Source organism: Tyto alba, unplaced genomic scaffold, assembly GCF_018691265.1.
Source record: "Tyto alba isolate M040663 unplaced genomic scaffold, T.alba_DEE_v4.0 Super-Scaffold_21, whole genome shotgun sequence".
Classification (NCBI taxonomy): Eukaryota; Metazoa; Chordata; class Aves; order Strigiformes; family Tytonidae; genus Tyto; species Tyto alba.
In genome coordinates this window covers 22274158-22299064 of record NW_024881295.1, presented here as the reverse complement: position 1 = coordinate 22299064, position 24907 = coordinate 22274158, and the positions used below count along the sequence as shown (strand labels likewise).

At 43.8% G+C, this 24907-nt stretch overlaps 1 protein-coding gene across 1 annotated transcript in view; it reads right to left on the bottom strand.

Annotated features, from left to right (window-relative positions):
• The window catches only part of TBXAS1 (thromboxane A synthase 1), a 243562-nt gene that overhangs the window by 75997 nt on the left and 142658 nt on the right, over window positions 1-24907 (bottom strand). The window contains 4 exon segments of the mRNA XM_042795265.1: window positions 14092-14165; window positions 14168-14221; window positions 15839-15987; window positions 18462-18550. Coding sequence (XP_042651199.1) covers window positions 14092-14165; window positions 14168-14221; window positions 15839-15987; window positions 18462-18550 — 366 coding nt within the window.

Below are 24907 nucleotides of genomic sequence, written 5' to 3'. Positions count from 1 at the left end.
ATATGTATATATTACTTCAGCAGGTCTTTGACAAAGCGTGCTGATAACAGAAAAATCATACTGCTGAAAAACACAAAGCTATTTTCATGTGGTAGTGCCTCCATTCATGAGGTGAGGGAGAAGAGTGGTCAGGTATTGCTGGTTTCTTCCTCAAAAATTTTGCACTTTTCTGACCTTCAAAATGCAAAGTTAAAGTAAAAGCGTTAGTAATCTACAGAGGCATGAGCAAGCCTAATTCAACCTGAAAATAAAGCTGGGGGAAATTCCTAAACCCAAGATCTTATTAGGGACCCATCTCCCTTCAACTTAAATTGCTGCAAGTTGCACTAGAGGGCTCACGTCTTGAAAGACAACAGCCTCCTTCTCGAGATGTTCCCACACAGTCCAGGGATTAAAAGAAATTTGGATTTCAGATATAATTGTTAGTGAACGGAGAGAGAGCAAAGAACTGTTTCAAGTTGAGACAAGCTTAACATAGCTCTTCAAGGCTCTTGTAGACGGAGGCTTTTTGCACTCTGAAGTGTTTGGACCTGTTGACTGTGAGCTGCTAAGATCCTAGCCGGAGGCCTAACTTGGCTGCAGTGACAGGTAGGATGAAGAGATACTACAGCTACGGGAGAGAGAAAATAAGGCACAGACCTATTCGAGTGTTTCATTAATTATGTGGGCCCACAGAGAAACCTATGGCTTGCCCAGAGAGCTGGAAACCCTTCCAGTAGTTCTTCAGCGTCAAACCAAGGGATTGCCTGCGGCCGGGCCCATTTACACCCCTAACGCTCTGGCAGTTGTCTCTCACTCTGGGGACTCTCCCTCCAATACCAGGCTGAGCAGAACGAGCTGGGTGTCTCAGAGAAGCACTACGTCTCTCCATGAAATTCAGACTTGTGGCAAACAAGCGTCGTGCACTCCGTGGCAGCCGGTTGGCACCTCTGCCGTGCGGGGCTGGCAGCCTCAGCCCCGAGCACAGCACCCAGCATAACCACCGCACCCTCCGTCGCGTGCACACGCGGGGAAGGCTCGGGAAGCCCAAAACGCAAAGGCTGGGGAGCCTCAGCCAGCTTGCCCAGTCCCGGCAACATGGAGAGCAAGAGACACTGGTAGCAAGTAACAGCAGGCTGCAACCTCCTTATTCTGTATTTGCAAAGCATTTAGAATAAGAACACTCCGGTAATGACTCCTGGCATTATCCGAGTAGGAACAATAAATATTGGAACTGTGTGTGCGGTAGCTGAGCTCCTCCTGCCCCGCACGTGTGTCGGTGCTGGGACGGGGGGGAGCGAGGTGATGGGAATACGCAGTGGGCAAACAGAGCAAGAGAAGAAATAACCGGGCACGGGGGAAGAACAACAGCTTGGGCTGGGCCCCCCGAGCGCGCCAGCGCGCGGAACAGGCGCCGGCTCCCCCGGCAGCAGCGAGCCGATCCCCCGGCTGCTCACGCTCTCCCAAAGCTTGCCTGGCCTCCCAGCAAGCCCTCCCACACGCCCCCCTCCACCTCCCTCAGGAGGGAGGGAGGGCGCAGGAGGGGAGAGGTTTAGGCTAAGGGTCTTACGCTCAGAAGCCTGACCCTCCGCTAACTCCAACTGCTGACGGAAGGCTGCTGTTGCAGGGAGCCCCCTGTTCCTTTTCTCTCTGCCACAGATTATAACTGTATTTGCTTAAATTTAACTCCTGATTAATAATCTGTTCTGGTTTTAGCAGTTGCCTGACTTCAAGAAAATGCACAGGAATCTCATTATTGCTTCTTTATCCTTTGTTCCTCCTGCCCCGTGTGCTCGCTTTAACATGCTTCCAAAGCCCCACCACTGACTCCAAAAAGCCATCAGAAGGTTTTGGGGTCATCCTGGGAATTTACTGTTCACATCCTGTCCTCCCCCATCTCTTCCCATGGTTTGTTCAAGAGCCTCTCTTTCTGCATCACATTATATATAAATTACATGCATTTTGAGGGAAGGAACACCTCATTATTTGAGTTTGCGATGGCCTTAAGTAATTCTGGGTAACTAAAAAAATATCTCTTTTTTTTTTTTTTTTTTTTTAACTAAACTAATTATGGCTGTGTGACTGATATAAATGACATGTACAAAAAAAGTACAGTCGATGTTATTTATATTCTTTATTAACAATATGGAAAAAAAAGACTTGTCTTTTCTATCCCTTCTCTGAGCAATTGCTCTCCACTGCTGGCGGACAATCCCACTGCTGGCTTATCCATTCATGATCACACCTGCATCCTACATGAGGATTTATCCTGGATCTTCGGCTATATTAAACTGGCTTTTACCTATAGTACATAAATCACCTCTACGTCTGACTCCCCACTTGTATGCATGAAGGGATACATGTTTCTAATGCAGTGGGTGAAAAGTGTATTGGGAAGGACAGGATTGTTTTCAGCTACCCAGTGACCAGTAACAAATTGTGTTATCCTCCGCAGTTCCATGGATGCTCGGTTCAGTTATGGGCTTTATCCAATAGATGGCTCCTCGGTAGCAGGAAGATTCTCCCCCTGCTCTCCCTTCACAGAGTTTCGATACGACTTTCTAATATTGACACAGCTATTGTCTTGCAAATATAGGCATTTTGTGCACACTGATAAACACACAGAGGCATGTGTGCATGAATTAAAGAACAAAAGAAAAATTAGATGGCATTTTATATATTTCATGCTACTTTGTCCTCCGCCAGTACAGAGATGCATGAAAAATGACAGTCAGGCAAGCCCTGTGGTCAGCAATGCTTCCTAAAGTCAAACTAAAAAAAATACAACCTCAGAAACACACGAATATTAACAGCACGCCAGAATACCGGCTGTCTTTCTCCCCCAAAATATGAGGACATCTCCCACATCTTGCATATCCCTGAATGAGCAATACTTAAGCTACTTACAGGCATCATTACTCCTCTGTCAATGAAACATTTTTCACAAGGAAAAAAAAAAAAATGCTATCTGTAATTATTGATATAATGAACCAGGAGAGCTCTGTGTAATTGGCAGGGTTCAAGTTAACATCATTATGAGTAATGCTGCCATTTCTGTGATGGGGAATATTACTATGATTTTGTTTTCCAGGAAAACATAATCGGAATAATAATAGCAAAACCTGAGGCATTAATTACATTCAAAAAAATCATGTTTATCCCATGTAAGTGCTTGTGACTTCTCTGAATCAGAAGAACAGTTCCCAGCCATTTCTGTCCCAAGATCTACCTTGCATCTCACGCAGATCTTGTCAAACACCTGGCAGTAACCCCACTTTGGGGACTGTGACCCTCAGGTCAGACCACACGACCAAGTGGAAAGTGAAAACAGAAACACCCACAATAAATAATAAATCTTATAGAAACCAGGCCACGGCTATTTAAATCCCTATGGCTTAACACTTCAATGGGGCGCAACTATAAGCCCACCATACCTGCTGTTAGCATCTAAAATAATAACATTCTTAATAATAACCTTTATCCTTGAAATACTGAGCTGTTTTGAAAAGGGGGAGAAAGGTACCAGTTTGCTATAAATATACATATAAATATATAGCATCTTAACATTAGCACAATTATGGTCATAATAACTGTCAAGACAAAAATAAATGTTTTGTCCCTGTTCAAAGCTGAGCACAATTGCTGTTTACGTTTCAGCGCTCCGAAAGGACTTGCCTCATTCCATACCTCACGTCAGCTCTTTGTTAGCTAAAACTTGGAAAATTCGAACGAACTTGCACTTTGCTCACTCCAAAATAAGCTCGTCAGCATGCCTGATCGTGGGCTGGCACACTGCTGCTTCCCCCACCCCTGAGCAGGCTCCCCACACAGTCCTCCAGCCTGAAGGGAATCGCGCAGAGAAGCAGCCCGGGTAAAGGCAGCGCCGAGCTCTGCTGGCCCCTCGGCTGGCATCAGGGCCCCTTGCACGTCCGAAGAACAGCTCTGGTACTGCTCTTAAACTGCACAAGGAGCAGATCTAATCCCTGGCCAGTCCCAAGACTGGTGAAACACAAAAGCTCCATCTTTCCCTCTGCCCCCCTGTCCGGATGCTGCCGCCAGTAGAACTTACCCAGACCCAAAGCCAAGCCTGCAGACTTCCACCCTCCTCCCCTTTTTAAGGGGTCAAGTTACAAACACACCAAAAATCAGAGTTAGCACCTGAAATACTGACAACAATTTTCACCGTGGAGCAGTTTAAAACAGGCAGCAGTGATATTCATTAAGCTGTTAATAATGGATTGTGGCACAAAGCAATTTATCAAGTTTCCATTGTAATTAAAATCACTGAATATTTGGGCACTTGCAATGCACCTAGCTCTCCCTGCTTCTGAAGCTTTACATTTTAATGTGAATTATGGCTCCCTCTCTCCAGAGACCTACTAAAAAGCCCATTTTAATTGGTATGTTTTTAATTGAGATTACATTATTAAAAAGTGTACATTTCTGTTGAAGAGAGAAAAGAGCTGCTTGGCTCCCCTCTAGTCTCTGTCTCTCTTAGATATAGCTTGCTCATCCCAGCGGGAGGGAAAAACGAAGGGTAGTCACTGTGAAGAAGAAAGTGGAGAAAACCCTGCATGGTCACAGGCTGTGAAGCCAGGGCAAGGCAGCCACTGACTGCCACAGATGCAGGATTTCCTAGGTGGATTTTCAGGGAGGGAGAGGAATCGCCGCAATCGCTGAGGCTGCTCTTTAGCAAAAGGCAGATGGAGGAACGCCACGCAGGGATGCCTGCCTCGCAGCCAGCTGACATCGAGGGCACATTTTAGAAAGCCTCTCCTCAAGGTTTCCAGTGACAATCTGTCGTTTTCCATAATAAGTAACTCTACTGTTAAATTATCCTCAAAACCCAGATCTGCTCGTGAGCGGACGGGGTCTAGCGAAGGCCTCCAGCTCCGGTGCCTGCAGCAGGCTGGAGGGAGAGAGGCAGCCCCAGGGACCTCCTGGCACGGTGGCAAGAAGAGGATCGCCCCGGCAAACAAAGTTGGTCACCTCTGTGCTCTGAGATGGTGAGACTGACTTGCCGTCAGGTTCAAAAGAAAAGCAACTTCATGTACTTAGCATCCGTACGCCGGCCACATAAACGGTTCCCCCGTTGGCAAGACAGGCTGTCGGTGTCTCCTGTAAGGAGGAGTATGGATCTGCTCAGGTAAGTAGACACAAGAGAAAAGGGAGAAATATCAAAGGAGTGCAAAGTAGATACAAACAGCTGAGACAGATCAAGGGAAAAACCTCCAGAGATCAAAACATGCCAACAGATGGACAAGATGGTTGAACCAGAATGAAATATCATGGAATGGCTTTTTCATAACTGCTTCGGAAAAGGTCATGCTGTATTGCAAAAAGAAGGCAGAGCGTGGGGCTGAGAGAGGTCACTGCAGGCAAACAGAGACACAGAGAGACTAATAGAGACAAATTCAAAGATCACCTCCACTAATACCACAAGTGCTGCATCTCCCCTCCCTAGTTCTGGGAGCGACTCAGGGAGGAAGGGTGTTGAACCAATAACAGATAAAAGAAAAAAAAAAAAAAAGGATGAAATACAAAAGACAAAACTGAAAATGTTAAAACTGACAGTTAAAGGGAAAGCTCTGTTACTGCAATTAGGTCGGTAAAATTGTGATTTTTTTCTAAACGAAGAATTTAGATGCTATGTTCTAGTTACATATGTCAGAAGAAAGTTGGTTTGTAGAGGGAAATTACCCAAATAAGCTATTGCTCTGAATGGTGAGGTAGAAGAAATACATAAAACTACTAGTCCCAGTCACCAGATCCCCTGCAGGTTTAGATCAAGAGTAAGTAATTAAAAAAAAAAAAAAAAAAAAAAAAAAGCTATGTAAACGAAGATGAGATTTTTATACCCCCACCCTGGCATTAAAGGCCACCACCCTGTTATGCAGAAAATTAATCTCCAGATGATTTTATTTTATTTTATGGCAAGATTCCCTTTGTTTTCTGATTTGAAAACCCCACACCCTGGATGAAGACCAGATCACAGATTAAGTAGGAAAAAAGAAAGGTTCTCAGTGACCTAAAGTAGGATCTTCTGAGAAACTTGGAAGGAACAGACCACAAGGCTAATGTACAGAAGAGATGAAGAACTGTAAAGAGAGAGAGCTTACGAAAGAAAGGGAAAGTATACAGCTTCAGGGTGACATTTATTTCTTTCAGCCAAAGGGATGAATACTGAGACCATACCATGAAGGAAAGCAAATGACAGGAAGCGGGAAAAGACACACTGAAGAAGATTTAGTTTATGCGGAAGGAATCTCAAAGGGAAACTGTGCTTCCAAGCCTATAGAAAAATGACCCTGAAATACAGACGTAACACTGCTTAGGCTGGGTATTTTGCACAGGTGAGAACAGGCAGCAGAAAGTCCGGATTACTTACTGATTTGGCATGTATCTACAGATAGATGACTACATCAGAGTCTGCCCTGAGCGATATAAAAGAAAGGCAGCCGGAGATGCTTTACTTCCTCGCAAGCAAACAGATACCTTTTTCTCAGCCCTGGACACCACAAAGTCTCACTGGGTGTGTGCAACGTCTGTGACCCAACACCCAGGAACATTTCCCCAAAGACACACAGTGACCCAACAGGTTGCAAAAGCCTCGATGCAATTATTTTCTCTGATCAGAGTACCAGGAGAGATGCTAACCAACCAGGGGACAAACTTTATGTCTAAGGTCATGAAACAGCAGTATTGAGTACTAGGTATAAAAAGTATTAAAGCCTATGCCACATCCTCCTCAAACAGATGGCCTTTCAGAAAGATTTAATCAGACATTGAAATGCATGCTGCGAATACTCATTACCAGCACAGGATCAGGCTGGGACGAGTAGCCAGCACTGACGTTACTGCCCACAGGGAATTACCACAGGCATAAACAGGATTTCCAATGTTTGAACTTCTCTCTGGATAACACGCACAGGGTCCCCTGGCCATCATACGGGAGGGTAAAGCGAAAAATTCATGATGGGGTGGACCAGGTCTAGGTTGCAGAGGAGAAGCGAGAGACCCAGGCCCGTATAAGAAACAACCACCTATTTTTTGTCTTTCTCAACTTCTGTTTTTCACCTGTGCAGGTCAAGCCACCACAAAGCTCAGTGATACAGACCAGTGTTTGCTGGATCCCACCTTCAAAGCACAAGGAGCTCTTGCTCTTCTTATTTTTATGGACACATAAAACAGAGCTGTGACCACTCCTTCCCCTTCAGTATCAAGAACAGGAAAAACAGGGTATAGCTACAACTACCAGCACCTAGAAATAGGTGTAAGTAGAGCTGGCCAAAATAAAAAATAAAAAGAAAAAAAAAAGACTTTTTATCTCCCTTTCAATGATGGGGCAGTTTCTTTGAAAAAAGACAGGTCTGTGTTTCAATCCTTTTCTCCTCTAGTTTTCCAGAGAATTTTTACTGTAAACATTATTTAAAAGAGTCCTTAAGCTATCTTTTGCCCTGGATTTTTGATAAACAGTATTTTAAGTGACTGATTTTACCATATAAACACAGTTTTTGAAAGTCACTAAAACCCTTGACATTACCAACAACTGAGCATGTGGGTTTATTTATTTTTATTCTGGATGAAAAAGCCTTTTTTTTTTCAACACTAAAAATCCTACCCTTCTCAATTAAGTGATGTTTCTCATATGCTGTAGATCAGCAAAGCCAAATGGCCATCTTCACTTCCTGCACCGGCTGGTGAAAACAGGAGGAAAATGCATAAAACCTCACTGACAGAAGTACTTAAGTCCTTCTTCCCCATAGCTCTGAAGGCGTCCTGGTGGCTCAATGCTGCTATCGGAGGATCTCAACCTCCCCTGTTCCGCCCAGAAAGGGGCGAAGTCACCATTTCTCTGAAGGCCCCCTCAATCAGCTCCACCACACATCCCTTGGAAAGCGAAGTTAGCTTCTCCTGCACGGATGCCCACATTTCCCCAGCACTGCCTGCAGGATCGCCCCTGGCATCTCCAGGTGCCCAGAACCCGCACCGGCCCAGTCGGTGCGGACACCCTGGCGCTCCGACTTCATTTCTGCCCTTCGGCACAGGCCTGCTCTGGCAACCCGAAGCGCGCGAGCGGTGCTCGAGGAGCCGGTGAGGCGGCTCATGAGCATGAGGGGCACCCTGCGCCCCGGGCTGTGGCTGAGGTGGGACACGAGAAATGCCGAGATGGGGACACTGCTCCTGCCACCCCCTGGAGAGGAACTGAAGATACACAGCGGTGGCTGAAGAAGACTGAAAGGCAGTAAGGAGAGAGAGGGGCACTGGAGAAAGAGTCCCAGGCGCCAAGACTAAATTGTCACGGTTGCTGCAGGGTTTTCTGGAGTGGGGCAGATAACATACACGTGGTACCATCTGCCTGTTCCTCGCCTAGGATCCATAAAGCACTGTGATCTGTAACCCAGCAGGCAGTAGTAATGGTGAGGTTTTGAGGCCTTGCTATGTTTAAATGTCCACTTAAGAAATTTTGAAGTTATAAAGTTCATTATATCTTTAAAAAAATTCTTAAAAATTAAAAAAAAAAAAAAGATTTTTCTTCAAATGTGGGAATGAAGGAACACAATTTTAAAAGCAAGCAGTAATGGCTTGATTTTTAAAAGAAAGTGAATAACTAAAACGCCTGTTAACATAATGCCACTTTTTTTTTTCCCTCTTAGAATCACTGTGTGTTGCACAAGCACAGACAGCAGATTTAATGTTCATTCTAGAGGAATGATATCCTTCTGCTTAAAACAGCAGAGATCCAGGTTTGAGATTTGGGTTCAAACCTCGTATTTAGCACAAATTCCCTCTATATCTTTAAGACACGCGTTTACCTTTCTGGAAAGCCCACTTCACATTTCCTCCTGACAAAGGGAGCGGATAATGACATGATCAAACCATGAGAACAGCCCAGCAGAACAGAATTGTAGCATCCTTCCTACAGACTCGGAACAACAGAAAGACCTGACTGATCCTTCATTTTACTGACTTTATTAATCAATAAAAATAGATTATTTAATACTGTCATACAGTGTGTATCCTTAAATGGACACCACTTCCTTTCAAATATAAACAGGTTTTGCTTGGTTTTCTACAAAGGCAAGAAAACCGCACACCATTAGAAGGTGTCTAATCCTCCCATCTGCTGTTTCCTTAGAAAAATATTTACTTTTTAACATCTGTACTGCATTTCCACAGTTCAAACACACACATCGCTCCTGGAATGTACATAGTATCTAGCAAATTTTTAACTAAGTTTTCTTAGTAATTGTATAGTTTTCCCTTGACAAGGAGAGGATCAGACTTTTTCAGGAGGATTACCTCTGCTCAACTCATTTCAAGCAGCTCTTGAATAAAATAGTTCATTAGTTCACGAAAAGGAAGAACTCCAGGGAACTGCTGGGAAAGGAAGAGAAAAGAACGGAGTCCCACAGTAATTAGGTTTTCAGATTGTCCCTTATCCTCCAGAATGCAGGTACACACACACACGTCCCTCTTCCCCTGAGGTGAAGCATTTAGGGGAGCTCACTGTACGTTTTTCCCTGGGAATCAGTGTTCCAGAGATTAAAGTCGTAATCAGGCCATCATTTCCCAGAAAGACATTAAAAGATACCACTTCCTTATAGAACATTCCTATTGCTAGTCCTCAGTGAAAGGGCGTTTCTTTCCCCTTTGCATGCATTTAAATACCTTGGCTTCAAACTGCCTCAACATGCAGTTTCCTGACCTTTTTTAGGCTGCCACGGCAAGACGGAAGGCTCTCCGCTCGCCAGGGGTGGCTGGGGCCTGCCCGGGCGGCCCGGCAGCACCGGAGCCACCGGCCCTGCCCGCCCGCGACCAGGGGAAGGCTCGGCCGGCAGCGAGGGTGGGACGCGGGGGCGAACCCTGCGCGGGCAGCTGCCGCCCGCCCGGAGGACGACGTCTGTCGACCCAGAGGTAGCGGAGTAGAGCACAGAACGTTCCAGGGCCGGGCCCGCTGCCGGGGGGCCAGACCGGGACCCGACCCGGCAGCACCGTGCGGCTGCTTCGTGGCTCGACGGCCCACGGCGGCACCGCTGCCCCTTCTGCCTGCCCTGCGCTTCCACCGCCCGCCCCCAGGCAGCCCCCAGCCCCACGGACTGAGCCGCCGGCCCAGCCGCCAGCGAATACGGCCCTGGGGACACGTCCCTCCGCCTTGTCCCCCTCTCCTTTCGAACCGGCTTGAGACCCCCAGGAGACCCCCGGTCCTCGTTAGGTCGCCACCTGCCCGGCGCGGGCCGGTGACCCCGAGCTGCGCAATCACGGCACGACTGGAAGAGCCAGGGGACGCCAGAAGAACGTGCCGCGGCCTCGGTGAGCTCTCCAACCCGCCCTGCGCAAGGGCGCCGCTCTTGAAAACTGGATTTCCCCACAGATCTGTTGTGATGTTCCAGAAATAATGTTTTGCGATATCCTTAAATTGTTACGTTCCAATTGTTGTTATTACCATGGATTACAAATGAAATCCTGGCCTTTGATCCGCCGAGGGGGCTTAGTTTCAACCCACAGTTTTAAAAGGAGCCCCGGTTTTGAGCACCGTGAAAGACTCCTTCATCTAGATAACAAAATTTAAAACAGACTGGTAGGTTAAGAACTGAGCTATAACATGATAGAAAAACAACTCTTACATGAACAATGATTTGCATATCAGATTATTAAATGAAAATCTATCAAACTATCATTTATTGAAGTAAACAAAGAGTCTATCTGCCCTGTTTCTGGAAACATTTTGCCTCAGGGAAAAATTTAAACCTGGGCAGATAATCAGGATAAGGTATTTGAACACTTAAATCCTGCTGGAGTCTTCAAAGTAGGTGTTAAGTGGTGCGTTAAATTTGTGCTGTTTCTTCTGAGCGGGGTGAATTTGCCCTTCTGTAAATAGTGGGAAAAGCATTTTACAATAATTTGAATCCATGAATTAATGTAGTATATTAACATTTCTACAGTACGACCAGTAAATGTTTTTGTACATGAGCCAAATGAGTGGAATATCCAGGACTGAAATTATTTGACTGACCACAGAAAGATAATATATAATTAAAATTACATCGGCAGCACTAACCAATGGGATGAGAGAAAGTGACATCACAGATCTCATATAAGATGCAAGCGTATTATTAGATCTAAACCTGGCTGTAAAATTACTATCTGCCCATGGGATTATCTTTAGGCATTCAGAAGCACTGTTTAATTTACTGATATAACAGGGATGATAACAGGCTGACTTTGCTTGTCGCATTGTTTTTTGGCCTTTTTCTTTATTCTTTGTTCACATTAGCTGCAGATGAGAGGAAGACAAGCTTCAGCTGAATTACTTTCGTGGAGCTTTTCATTGTTTTACAGTTTGTTCCAAATGCTTTGTTTTTCTTTTTTCCTTCCCCCCACCCCCAAGAAAAGAACCTGAAAGCATTTTTAACGGTGATAAAATCAATGAGGAGTAAAAGATGCACACAATGGAACACCTAGGAATGTGGCAACCTAAGGAATACCCACTGGCCTAATGCAGCACAGGGACTTTGCTTATAGCTCCCATTATTAGCACAAAGAACCGGCAGCTACTGGTTATATCTTGGCCTCATTAAAATTCAGTGCCAAAATTCTGACTGACTTCAGTGGGTGCATTTCATCATGCAAGACCTAAGAAACAGGACATAATTGTCCTTCAAATGCAGGGCGATCTGGGACACCTAATTTGTTCAGATTGCGTTTCTACATTAAATTGGACACAGCTGCATTTTGATCTTTCACATACCATTTTTATGTTCCTGGCAAATTATTAAGTTGCCTATACTTGTAACAAGACTCGTGTGCCACCAACCTCAAATAGTCAAAATTCTAAGAGCGCGTAACAGACAGGCAGCAAAAAGGGGGGGAAAGGGAGCTCCAAACTTTCCAGTTGCTTTTGAAAGCTGTGCTAATGATCCTGAACTGCAAAGGGGACACAATGCGCTCTCGGAAATCTGGTCCTAAGTGTCTAACTCCCAGTGTTTGAAATAGTTCCCATATGCCAATTTTTGCAAACTAGGCCAAAGCCCAGGAGCAGGCGGACCACAGCTGGTCATGGACTTGGGCGCGCGCTGTTAAGGCAAACATGGACCTTGCACTTTCCTCCACGCTGCCCGGATACTGGGCAGCCACTGGGTTACCTCTTGCAGCACCTCCCAACGTCCCTTCCAACGTAACCTTAACCCTCTGCTCCATCAACCACTGAAACCTGCAAACAGGCTGCACACGCCGAGAGTGCTGCCTCCTGAGCTTGTCACTACAGCCTTGCTTTTCTTTGTGTTTTCTCCCAAGCATACCCACATGCTGTCTTTTATCTTAGTCTGCAGTTTGAGGGAGTGACCATCTCTAGTACAGTGAAGGATTTAGCCCGTGATCAATGCTCTCAGTGCCACTACTGCATAAATACATTGCATTTTATTAACAGTATTATACATTAACTACTTTTAAACCACATTATATTGTTTCATTGTCCCTTTCATCCTTTTATAATTGATACACAGAACAGACATTTCATGCAGATCCCTTTGCACAAATCTTTGATTCAAAACTCTCCATACATAGAGTCACACCAGTATGCCATCAGAAGTCCACGCTGGATCTGTGCACTACAAATGAGGCGTCGGCAAGCAGCTTAGATACACCGCCTCTGTTAGAAAATATTCCTCCAGCACTCAGCCTGGGCCAAGAACCATGGTTTACTTAACCAAGAATCATGAATTACTTGCGGCCGGTCAGTAGTGCTTGCAAGCTTTTGGTTGTAAAGAAGGATGGAGACAAAGACCTAAAGGCCAATGGGGGCAAAGACTCATAAAGGTGGGCTGGAGGAAAGAACAAGAAGCATGTCATGACAAAACACAACAAATACAGAAGTGAGACTCCAATGCAGAAAAAGTCAAAGAAAAAGAGCAGAACACACAACACAGCAAAGAGCGTTAAGTATCTTTGAAAATCAATTTGATTTTTAAATGTGTCTTAGATGTAGTGCAGAGTAAACTAAAGTACATTTTTTCCTGAAAGGTGACGGCTGTGGGGCTAAGCTGTGAGAAAAAGCTGGGAGGATCCATTCTCACCTGTGCTCTTACCCCATCAGAATTGCTCTTCATCTCAAATTGGTAAGAAACATCTCTTAAATTTCAATATTGACAGCCCCTTAATGTGTATGTTGCAGTGTGTTTTATGTCAATTGATATGCAAAACTTGTCTCAGTTACCTTTAAGATGAAATTCTCATTGGTATTCTTTGTTTCTCACTACACATCCATAACTAGCTAACTTATTTTTAGGAATAATATGTGCAGTCTGTATTAAAGAATGGTCCAAATGGACAAGTAGACCCAAAGAACTTTCGTATCACAGAACTGAAGCACACGCCTCTGTTCCAAATGCTTTATATATAAAAAAAATAGAGATTTTCATAAAAATGCATGTGTCTTCAGATACTTCATAAAACAACAGTGATTAAAACAAAACCAAAAAGCCCAGAACTGCTTTATGAAGAGACAAAAGAGAAATACAGGAGTAACAAATGATTTGGTAATAATGCATAGCCATTAGTGTGCATACTTCAGGTGGAATTTACCACCTTTCTCTTCAGACATCTCAATATCAAGTGTCTGCTCTTAACCAGACATTCAGGTTCTTTCCATTTTCAAAAGCAGTAGGAACTGTCACAGGACTATATAAAACCTGCCTCAGCTCCTAGGTAATGACTGGGTTGAAACACTCAGTGGGGGCTCCCTTTTCTCTGGTTGTTAAGGAAAAGTAGCATAGACAAAATACCTGACTTTAGGATGAGGAAAAATTCTACAGGGTGAATCCTTCCTTCTGGGTCTAGAAACTGGGTTGAAAAGTCATCCCAGATATGACATTTCTGCATCCTTATTTGAACAGAAATATTGAGAGAAGCAATCTTTCTTGTGTTAACAATACTGCATCAACACCAAGCCTGGTTGATGGTACATAATGCTAAAAATGAATAAAATCTTCACTAAATTGCTTTGAATGTTCAAACAGACTGAGTTTGCTCTTTCAGCTGAGGCTTATGCCACTTCCAGTTTTTCCTCAAAACATTTGCTTATCCATATATTTATCACAGAAATAGCCTTACCTCAGCTGCATCTTGCTGGTCTCTGAAGACAATTGCATTTTTTATGGTTTGGATAAAAAATCCATTCAGTTCCTTTGTTTCTTGTTTGGCAAAATCCGGAGCAATGGGATCATTATGAATGGGAAAGAAACTGTAAAAGATTTTAAAGAAGAAAACACTGAATCAGACATGTTATAAAACTCATCATGGGATGCATTTACTTTCATGAAACCTGTGTTTTCCTCTTTCTCTATCCCTCTCCCTCTTTTCCTTCCACCCCCATAGGCTGGTAAAGGATTTCCTTCCAGAAACTGTATGTTGGCCACGGCTGCCCTGCCAGACAGATGCCTTCCAAGCTTGTTTCCACAATGCCTCAGGATTTGGGTTCAGCTTCTTGATGCCATAGAGCCACCACAACAAAGGGGAGAATCAGTTACCCTGCCTACTCAATTACACACAGAAGGTGGGGGATCTTGAACTAGCCTAGCAGCTCACGGTGCTGATCCATGAAACTGTGTAGCAGTCATTCTCATTTATAGTTCTCCAATATTAGGATATTGGTTTGCAAATTTATTGCAGATGCTACAGACTCTGGAAGTGGGATGTTATCACAAGGATGGTCTCCAGGCCACGGCCTTTATGGTCAGGAATTAGAAACCTGAGTGAAGTCTTGCATCTTAATAAATCCATCATTAACTTATGAGCAGCTTAAGACTAACAAATCAGTCATCAGAAAACCCCTGTGCCGCCAACAGGGCAACACAATGTGGAGATTCAGCATAATCTACCAGCAGAAAGAGATTAGCCAAAGAATCCAGTCCCAAAACCCACAGAAACTTTCTTTAATGAAGGGCATGGTCTTAGATATACAGGGGCACATTTCTGTCCCTTCAGAAATTAGTCACAAATCACACTTCGCAATCAGACGTTAACCATTAACCCCAGGACATTCTGGATACACAACTCCAGAAGGGAACAGTTCAGGTGCTGCTAGTACAGGTGCAATCTGTAATGCCAGCAGGAGCAGATGGGCACAGGAAACTCTGACACTGTGTTCATGTGACACTACTCTGTGCAGGTCTAGATAACAAGATGCTAAAACCTCAACGACCTCGATTATGCTGTGGCTTCCTCAGCTACGATTCTTAATGGCCTTGCACTGACAAGGCCACCACCACCACGAAGCCTTAGCTTTCATGCCCTAGAACTAAATGGCTTTATACCCCATTCTTGCATTCCCTATCTATTCACCTGAAAACAAATGCATTCTCTTAATAGCAGCCTGTGCTGGCACTTATCGTCTTTACCCTCTATAGCCATCAACTAGTCTGGTGCTGCTATTCCAATAAGAATTTGGAGGACTTACACTACCTGTTTATGCTCCCTTCCACCTCTTTTCTTTAGTGGGTTATTAGCCACTAAATCTCTACCAGGCAAACCAAGTGCACAAAAACTTTACTCTCAGGCTCCAAAGGGCAGTTACTCTGTTTTAATGCAGAAGTGTATTAAAAAATCCACTCAGCTCAATCTGGAGCATCGCCTCCACAGACTGCCAGTTTCTAAAAGAACTTGCATTAATGGTGACAGGAGCTGCACAGCATATGGTGGCAATCTTGAGGGTATACTTGGCCTGTAGGTTGCATTCTGAACACCAATGAAATGAAGTCTGTTATGCATCTTCCTGCTCCTGCTTCAACATGTTTTGCAATTTGATAATGACTTTTAGAAAATTACCATAAAGAAGTGGACAAGGGTGGACTATACTCACGGATCAGAATGAGGAGAGGCTTAAACAAAGACATTTCAAAGAATGTTCTGCAATTCTTAACAAAGGGGTCATCGGGATTCTTCTGAGAATCCACTTCAGTACCAAAAGCTACACTGCCAACGACATCCAAGGTAAAGCAGTTGTAACACCTGCATTGAGTTGAAGAATGATAAATTGTTAGCAAAAAATTACATATCCATTAATACCTTGCTTCTACAAACATCACATAACATTAAGTTTTGCCCCTGATTTTCTTTTTGCTTTAAGATTTGAGCTTTGCCAACAGGAGATGTTCCCATCATTCTGACAAATGTTGGTGCCTAATAATGATCACCTTCTCTTGTCTACGACATGAATATATTTTCATATAGCTCAATAATTCCACCAAAGATTTATAAAAAATAAAAAATTTTGCTTGTTATTAGCTAGAAGTCAAATGCAACAGGTCAGAGATTCATAAGCATTTTCTTACTGTGCATCCTAATAAAAGAGATCATTCCTTTCTCATTCAAACTGCAGAAACCGTATCTACTACCAGTTCAGTCTAAACTCTCAGTGACAAGAGGTGTTTAAGTAAAATCACCTGTTAAGGATTTCCTTGGTCTTCTTGACAGCTCCTTTGTAATGTAAAATCATGGTCAAAAGTAAGAGGAACCCACACCATGTGAAATCTGTAACTCTGCAGAGGAGCAGCAAATGCTTTGAGAACCACAACTGATCTGTGGGCCATGATCTAGAAACTTCAGAACTTATTGAATCTCTCCCCACATATCTGACCATCTATCCAGTTCTCTCACCATCTTTATTTCTACTGGCATTAGCAGCTATATTTAGTTTTGAAATAAATGGACTGAGAATGTAAAATATCCTTGAAATTTGATTCTTGTGATTTGTGGTCAAGTCTGCAATGACTGTTCTATGTTCTCTTACAAAAGGCTAGTATCAAATTCTCTGGTGTTTTAACCTGAGTGAGCATGTATTAAGAGAAGGACAGGACTCAGGCCCAGTATATCCTGTATATATATTGTGAAGCAGCATTTCTAAACTATGATCTTTGTGCACTGTCATTCTGATGACACCAGAGCAGATTTGGAAGACAACAATACTGCAAAGCTAAGTAACTTCTTTGGGTTTTCAACTCACACACACACACACATACACACAAACGAAAAGCATTATTAGAAGTTGATATGTTAAAAGAGGGGGCACTGCAATAAAACAATAATTGCAGAAGCACTTGATCATCTACCTCTCCAAGGTACTGAAAAAGCTTAAAAACTAAATTTCAAGTTGTTGGCGAAACACAAAATGGCTAAAGATAACTAACGTACAAGATGACAGGAGGCTGCAGATAGGGTATTTACATCCAAAAAAATAACTCCCAAGGCAATTCTGGGAAACTGCAGTGCAGTGGGAATCACTTTTATATATGTCAAACCTGCTGAAATGGTGGTATGATAAAACAACTGGAAGATCATATTCTGAAATGGTCAACATCATTCATTTATACTTTCAAAAGGTCCTTTCCAAAGTGCCTCTTGAGAGGTGAAACCCTATCATGGATCAATAGCTAAAAGACCAGGCAAAGAAAAAAGACAAATGGAAAAAAGGGAAAAGCCTGGAAGGACTCAAAAGGTCAATTTTCATCAGAGCACTAGGCTAAGTGTAATGTATCTCAAGGTTTCATAGCATCTCTTCAGATGTTTAATAAAGAGATCTCTGTGCACAGACATACACTTGCCTGTGTAGATACACATGTACTTGAAACGAGGTGGATGAATTGTGGTTAAATATCAATTTATTTAGATGAAACAAAATTATTTGCACTGCTCCAGTTTGGGAGAAATCACAAAGAACTTCAGAGGGTGCTGACCAACCCAGTAACTGAAGTGTATGCAAAATAGTGCATATTAAAAAGAATGCATTTGAACTACTCATATGCCATACAGAGTCCTAGAAGAAATGCATCTGCTCAGAGAAGGGGCTAGACAGTGCTGTGAACAGTTCAGTGAAGACCTCTGATGAAAGAGTAACAAAAAAGATAATAGGATATTAAATGCATAACAAATGGGAGAAAGCACAGTATGGAAAATATTAAAGTGTCATTTTATAAATCAGTGGTGCATTCTCATCTGGAGTACCGATCCCATCGTTTCACAAAAGGCTAACGTGCCATTAGAAGGGCTTAGAAGGAATGTGGTAAGAATGATTAAGTGCTCAAAAAAACCTCATATAAAAAAAGCAAGGGAGTGATGGCCTAGAGGGATTTGATACTAGATCAATTCCTATATTTGTACATTATTGGCAGACTGTAGAGAGCAGACTGGACAGGGACTGATGCAGCTTTCCTTTCCGCTTCCAGCTGTTAAAACTTCATGAAACAACAGCTAGAAATACATTAGATGCTTTTCCAAAATTACTTTTCAAGTATGCAATGGCTGCCCCCAGGAAGAAAAGGCATCTATCAGACACATCCTCTACTAAACTATGATCTCCACTTATAAAAGTGAGGGAGGAAAAAAAAAAATTTTATACACTAAGCACATACTTAGAATAACTTCTGCTATTGACTTTTTTTTTTTTTTTTTAAATCTGCTACTAATTTCTGGCATGTTGAACATACCTCTGGATATCAAAAGCTTTGCCAGAATCTGCATAGACTTTCAAGTTACACAGCAGGACATCACAGGCCTGGTTTATTAGCGGTGTCATCTAGAAAGGAACACATTGTATCATGAAAAACATTACAATGTTTAAAAAAACATCAATTATTTGAAATTAGTTTTATCCAGTAGATGGGATGGAGCTCGCAAGATCCTCTGCAGGTGTGGTCAGACACTTTTTCACAGGTAAGATGAAATGTTGGGACTGTTTGCTAAAAATAAACCTACACATTACAAGGATGCTTTTCTCCAGCTCTGGGTCTAAACGCCAGAGGCTCTGCCACTTACCTGGCCTTCGGCTCTCGCCCACCGTGGCTACACACAGAGAGCTCTATCGAGCAAAGACATCCCCCTCTCCTTCCAATCCTTCCTTGTTCCAACTGATGGTTCACCACGATCCGTATTTACAGGACATTACATTTAGGCTACATTTGCTCCAGGGCAGAAGGAATAATATCTTCCATGGTCATGAAGTTCTATAAAGATACGAGCGTCAGAGGCCCAGCATTTCCATCCTGGTGTCCCTCAGTTTGGCGCATTTAACATGTACGTTAGAAAACCACGACGTCTACTGCTACAAGTTGCTGAGGGCAAAATGCTATTGCTACCTGAGGAAAGGGTGTTGTGGAGCGGTGATGCCATTTAATGTGAATTTATTCAGCTAATGGTTCTTTCCAGTCACTGACACATGACAGTCAGGTAGACTTACCCACAGCCTGGCTGTAGCTAACAGGGCAACAGTCTCCTCTTTAGCTCTTCATGGAAATCGTGACATAGGCAACCATCAAGACCTCATTAAAGTGTCTCTCTGTTTCTCTTTAACTTTTTACATATGAAAGGCATCAGACACTTGCCTTGATTACACCTACTAGGCAGGCAGAGGAAGGGTGTAGCAGCAATCCAGCCCTGACCCTAAAGGCATTACCTGCTGCAGCCCCTTCTCCATACAGCCTGCCAAGAGATCCTTACAGCCTACAGTTCAATATCACAGTCTTTCCTCAACGATTATGCCAAGCATCAGCAGACGTATGTACAGAAACCTGCCTTTCCTTCCTGAACAACCTCCTTCAGCATACGGATGTCAACAAACACGAGAACAGACTTGTCCTACTCCTCTGACATTCTTGTTACCAAAAAAGACTTACTGCAGCCTCTCAGCACACTCCGAGAGCTCTGCAGCCTGCCCAGCCAAGTCCATTTTGCTTGGCACTTCTACCTCTGTGAAACTGGCATAACACTTTGTGCGGAGGCACTCTGCCATCCTAACACATGGGCAAGACTATACGCAGTCAAAAGGCCAATGTGGGAGCATCCAACATGTTTTCCAAAGGCAGAATTCTGAGTCAAGAATGTGTCTAGCTGCTCTCGAGGTCCCATACCTATATGGGACAGAGTAGGTTGTCATTATTTCAGTTCAAAGCTTTGGGCTTTGCCACAGTCTCACAAGACAATTCTGAAGCCGGATTAGTATTCGGTAAAAGCAGCTGGTATGTGTTTGGGAGGTGCACACCACGTTGTGTGGCAGTTTTCTTCCCCTTTGGTTTTCTAAAGAAGGTCCCCTGCAGTGAGCTTCTTCTCAAATGCTTCAACAAAATTAACACAGTTCTGTTCAACAGATTGAACCAGAGTGAAACGCTTTATAATTTCTGGGTCCAGCCCCTCCAATGAACTGAACCAGTCAAGGAGAACAAAATGAAAATCCATATTTTAACAGGTATGATGTTTCCTAAACAGATGGTGATCATTTCAGAGTTTCCTTTTATTGCCTTATTTTCTCTTTTATTCTCCATCACATCACCAGACCTGCAACCACCCAGCTGGTTGCTATTGCTTTCCAACAGCTGGCAGAGATGGCTGGGGCACGTATGCTTGGCCAGGGCATTTTACAGCACCTCTGCACTTTCCACATTCCACCACCCGTTCAAAATACCATTGTAATTCATTTCCATCCATAAGATATTTTTATTAGCAAATCTAACCAGGAAAACGGTGAGGGGGTCACATGGATTTGATTTATTGTTAGCATGATAGGACAGAGTCATATCAATGAGACAATTATTTGCATATGAAAGCTACAGGGGATATCTGCTCAGGAATCCTGGGTTTGGGTTTGGGGTTTTATTCCCCTGGGGGACATAAATTAGTCCAAGACTGCTAACTACAAAGACCACAGACTAAAACATTCTCAAGTCCCTTAACACTTTAAACTCTTTGTTCATTGTCAAGAAAAAAATAAAGTAGTGTTGGGGGAGGTGAACCATACAAACTTTGAAAACTGGCACAGAAACAGAAATGTTGATCTGCACTGCCTTGGGTACCACTAATTTCTATACATTCTCATTTGTCAGTCAGAACATAAAAGCTGCATAACATAACCTGCCTGAGATTCAGTTCTTGGTGGGTAAACAAACCCCAGCTGCTCTGTGTTCAGATTGGCTGAGAGTAACAGGATGAAGAAAAATCTAAACAATATGGTCCCTGTAAATATTTGATCTGCCAGTTATCTAATAGCAAGAGTAGCCCAGAGTCCAAATTTCTTTCTTTCTGCCAAAGAAGAGCATTTGGGGTTAGGGTTTTCATGATGCCAGGGGCTTTGCTGTATAAATCCTGCCAATATGCTATTTGGCACATAACAACAATTAGTTTCTGATTCTGCATACACACAGTGCATGGGGATGTTTGCTCTGTTCAAAGGCATGAGTCACGTTCCTCTAGTTAGATGTGGTCCTCAGTATTCACTATTATTACTCCCCTTATTATTAGCACCCAAAGTGAAGTAGAAGGCTGGATCATATTCACTGTAGACAGACACACTGGGGAGTTTACTGTTCACATAGAGTATGCAGAAGTCATGTTGGGCCTCTTGTCCCACAAACAGGATGAAATATAAAGGAAGCAAAAGGAAAAACGAGACATCCCTAAAATAAGAATTGCTTCTGCACCAGATTTCAAGTCCCTGAATAAAACCAGGAAAAGAGTGGAGTGTCAGGAAGATGTCTGAGAGAGGATTTGTTTCCATCACCTCACAGTGGGGCCAAGCTGTTAATGGGCACAACTGACCAACGTGAGCAACTCAACCAGACACTGACTTGTGGCTCAAGGATATGCACATTTCACAGATCAGCTTCTACAGTGGTGATTTGCTTTGTCTCAGGTGAGCACACTCGCTTTGCTGAGTAACAATACCAATTTCCAGAGACCCTTCCAAAATGCCTCTGATCAACATGCACAAGAAGAGTAAGAGCAAATCAAGGGAACCTCAACGGTTGGACTGTCAGATCTTATGTCCTAGTGGGACCTGGAAGATCTACATGCCTGAGAGTGACACTAAAGGATTTTCCTGCACTGTTCTGCCATGTTATCACAAGTTCTGCTTTGTGTCTCCCTTCATTTGAAAGAAAATGCCTCAACACAAACTCCACTTTGCAGGTTATTTAGGACAATGCTACATTATGCTGTGCTCTTTTCTTTAATTTTTGTGTTCTGTTTTGTTTTAATGGTTGGTTAATGGAGGATAGGATTCCCGGCACACTGATAGGAGATGACAAGACTACTGCAGCACCATCAGAATAAATAAAAATCAATAGGTTTTCTGCTGGTGTTGGCTGTAAAAGAGAGCAAAGCTATTTATCAAGTCTGACAAGGGGCCCAGAACTGCAGGATCATCACAGGCACCACAGCAAAAAGAAGAGGAGCAAAATAAGAAATACTAAATAGGGAATCAAGATTGGTACAGCAAGATCACTAACATATCAGCTTGTTTCAGTACATAATAGCTGAGGAGAGCATGACAGGAACACCAGGAAATTCATCTTTTACTTACGGGCCGGCGGGTATTTTACTTCACCAATTCCTCATGAATTAGATCTTGGATCAATTTTCAGTGGTTGGTATATTCCCATTTAACAGATGAAAGTTGTTTTATGCACAGAGAATTTAAGTAGATTCTTCTTCCAGATCACCCACAGGCAGTCAATGGCAGAGCTGGAAGCGAAAATTCTGGGGTCTCCTGCCTCCCATCTCTCATTTCTTGTTTCTAGTGCTCCTATAGCAGTGGCACTATGAGGTCCATTCGGGGGTCTCAATGGAAAGAGCTTATTCTCAGACGTGCTACCAACTCCACTGGCATCTCATGTGGGATCCTACCAAATCTTACTGCAGGATCAAACTTAGAAGTCGATTGATTTATGCTATGCTCACCTCTATAGTATTTGAATTTAATGTTACCTGGAGCCAAACCTTCCTTCAGAGGGAGTATACTCCTTTACCAACGTTTACATACTCGATAGAAAAAGAAAATTCAAAAGGGAGAACACACAATGTATAGAAATCCACAACAGCAACAGTGAAATGGTGCACAGCTTTTAAAGATAAATTGAGGAGACAGAAAGGTGGAGAAGATGCCAGAAAGTCTTGAAAAATGTTAGGAAAACAACCTTCTGCGTACACGTGGCAGCCACTACACTGGCTTCCCAACAGCTCTATAACCTCTACTTTCAGTTAATTGCTTGTAACTTTACAAACTTCAAAATTTCTGGGATTACCTTTTCCTCATTTGGTGACTGGCTGTTAGAGATTTCTGCCAACCTAAGGGAAAATTCAGCAAGCTTAGTGAACTTCTCAGTGACACTACACCACGGCTGCGGACAGACAAGGGCCGAGTTCGCCCCTGGCCCCAGCCCCAGCAGCGAGGTGCCTCTGGGGGGCACTGCGGGTCAGACCCTAGCAACGTGCGTTACCTCTGCCTTGGGTTCTGTCCTCCAGCTCCAGGCCAAAGAGTGGATGACCAGCTTCTTGCTCTTGGCAGTGCTGAAGCTGTCCTTTAGCCTAGGAGTAGATCCTTCTGTTTCTGAAATGGAGCTATCGGGAACCTACACTCTCCGGCCCTTTGTGCATCTTTTATCTGAGGTGATTGCTACGGGGAGCACAAGGGGTTGTTAACATTTATTGCTTTGTCACAGGCTAGTAGCTCCCAGTTCTCCCAGAGCATCCAGACAGACAGGTCTCTGCTCGGAGTGGCTCTGCGGGCGGCCGCGCTCAAGGGGAACCGTTCCCCAACGCCACTTGGGAGGGGTGGTGCAGCCTCTCCAGCACCACTGGGGAGTTTACACAGGGGAACAAAGGCAAGGCAGACATCCAGAGTGAACAGAGAGGAAGGCTTCCGCGTGGGGTTTTATCAGAGCTCAGATCTCTGTGTCAAATGAATCCATGTCTTAGGACAAGAAAGGAGGAACGTGTCTAGCAGTATTTATAAATATGTATAAAACAACATGTCCAGGTTCTTATGCAATAAATTAATACCCAAACTAGCTTATTCGTAGCTCCTTTGAGGTACAGAAGAAGAGTTTATTATAAACAGGAGGTCTTCTACATAACTCGGATACTCTGTAGTATGGCCAATACTAGAATGCGGTATTTTTGCTTCCATGCTGCTGTAGAGGTTATGAGAGAATACTAAATATGGGAGAGTTAAAAAGTGAGATCATAACTAATGAGCATTGATTTCCTTTGAAAAGTGTTGGTATGGCTTCTAACTTAAGCAACAGCAAGAGAAGCACATGGGCGAGGACTTAAGCTGTATTAACTTCAAATCCCGGGTCTGTAGAAAATGGGAAGCAAGGCTGAGGAGCGCATCCAGTCAAAAGAGGTTCTCAGCCTCACCTGAACTTAGGACAAGCATCTCGCTGTGGAGGGTGAAGACATGGGACAGAACAACAAAGTTGGGCCTTACAGAGAGACCTCCCCCACGCCTCAGCTTCCCACCTTCTGCAGACTGGAAGGGCGATGTGACCATTTCCCGGCCACTCGGAGCCCATGCACCACCGTGCTACTTCCACAGAGTTTGGAAGAGGCAACGCGGGGAAAGCTGATTATCAGGCTGAAAATAAAGACCTCCATTTTAGCACGTGAGGTAGCTACCAGGCGCTAGCCAGCCCTCCAGTTCACCTCCTACCGCCAGCTCCTGCGTTGCAGCTCCACCACCAAGCAGTGCAAAGCGAGCAGCTGTGACTTCTGCTCCCACCCCCGCTGAATCGGTCAAACCCTGCAAACCTGTACGTTCCTAGCCCCAAGGCACGATGCCCAGGGCCTCCGCCTGCTCACCCTCACCGCTCTCCTCAGTCAAATCTGCCTGGCTGGTACCGGCAGAGGTTGCTCTCTGCAAATTGAGGGGAATGCAGCTTTATCTTTTGTTAGTCCGCCAGCAAAGAGCCGATGACCTGCAGTAAGGCAGATTAATTTCCGCTAGGAAAATGCAAAACTCTCCTCTCCCCACCACACCATGAGCAACTAATCGCTTGCATATTTAAGCATCCTCGCCTTGCTAAAATTTTGTGATGGAGCTGGTGACAGAGCAAATGTCGGGACGCATAACCAATGGCATTGTCAGTCGTGATTAATCAGCATC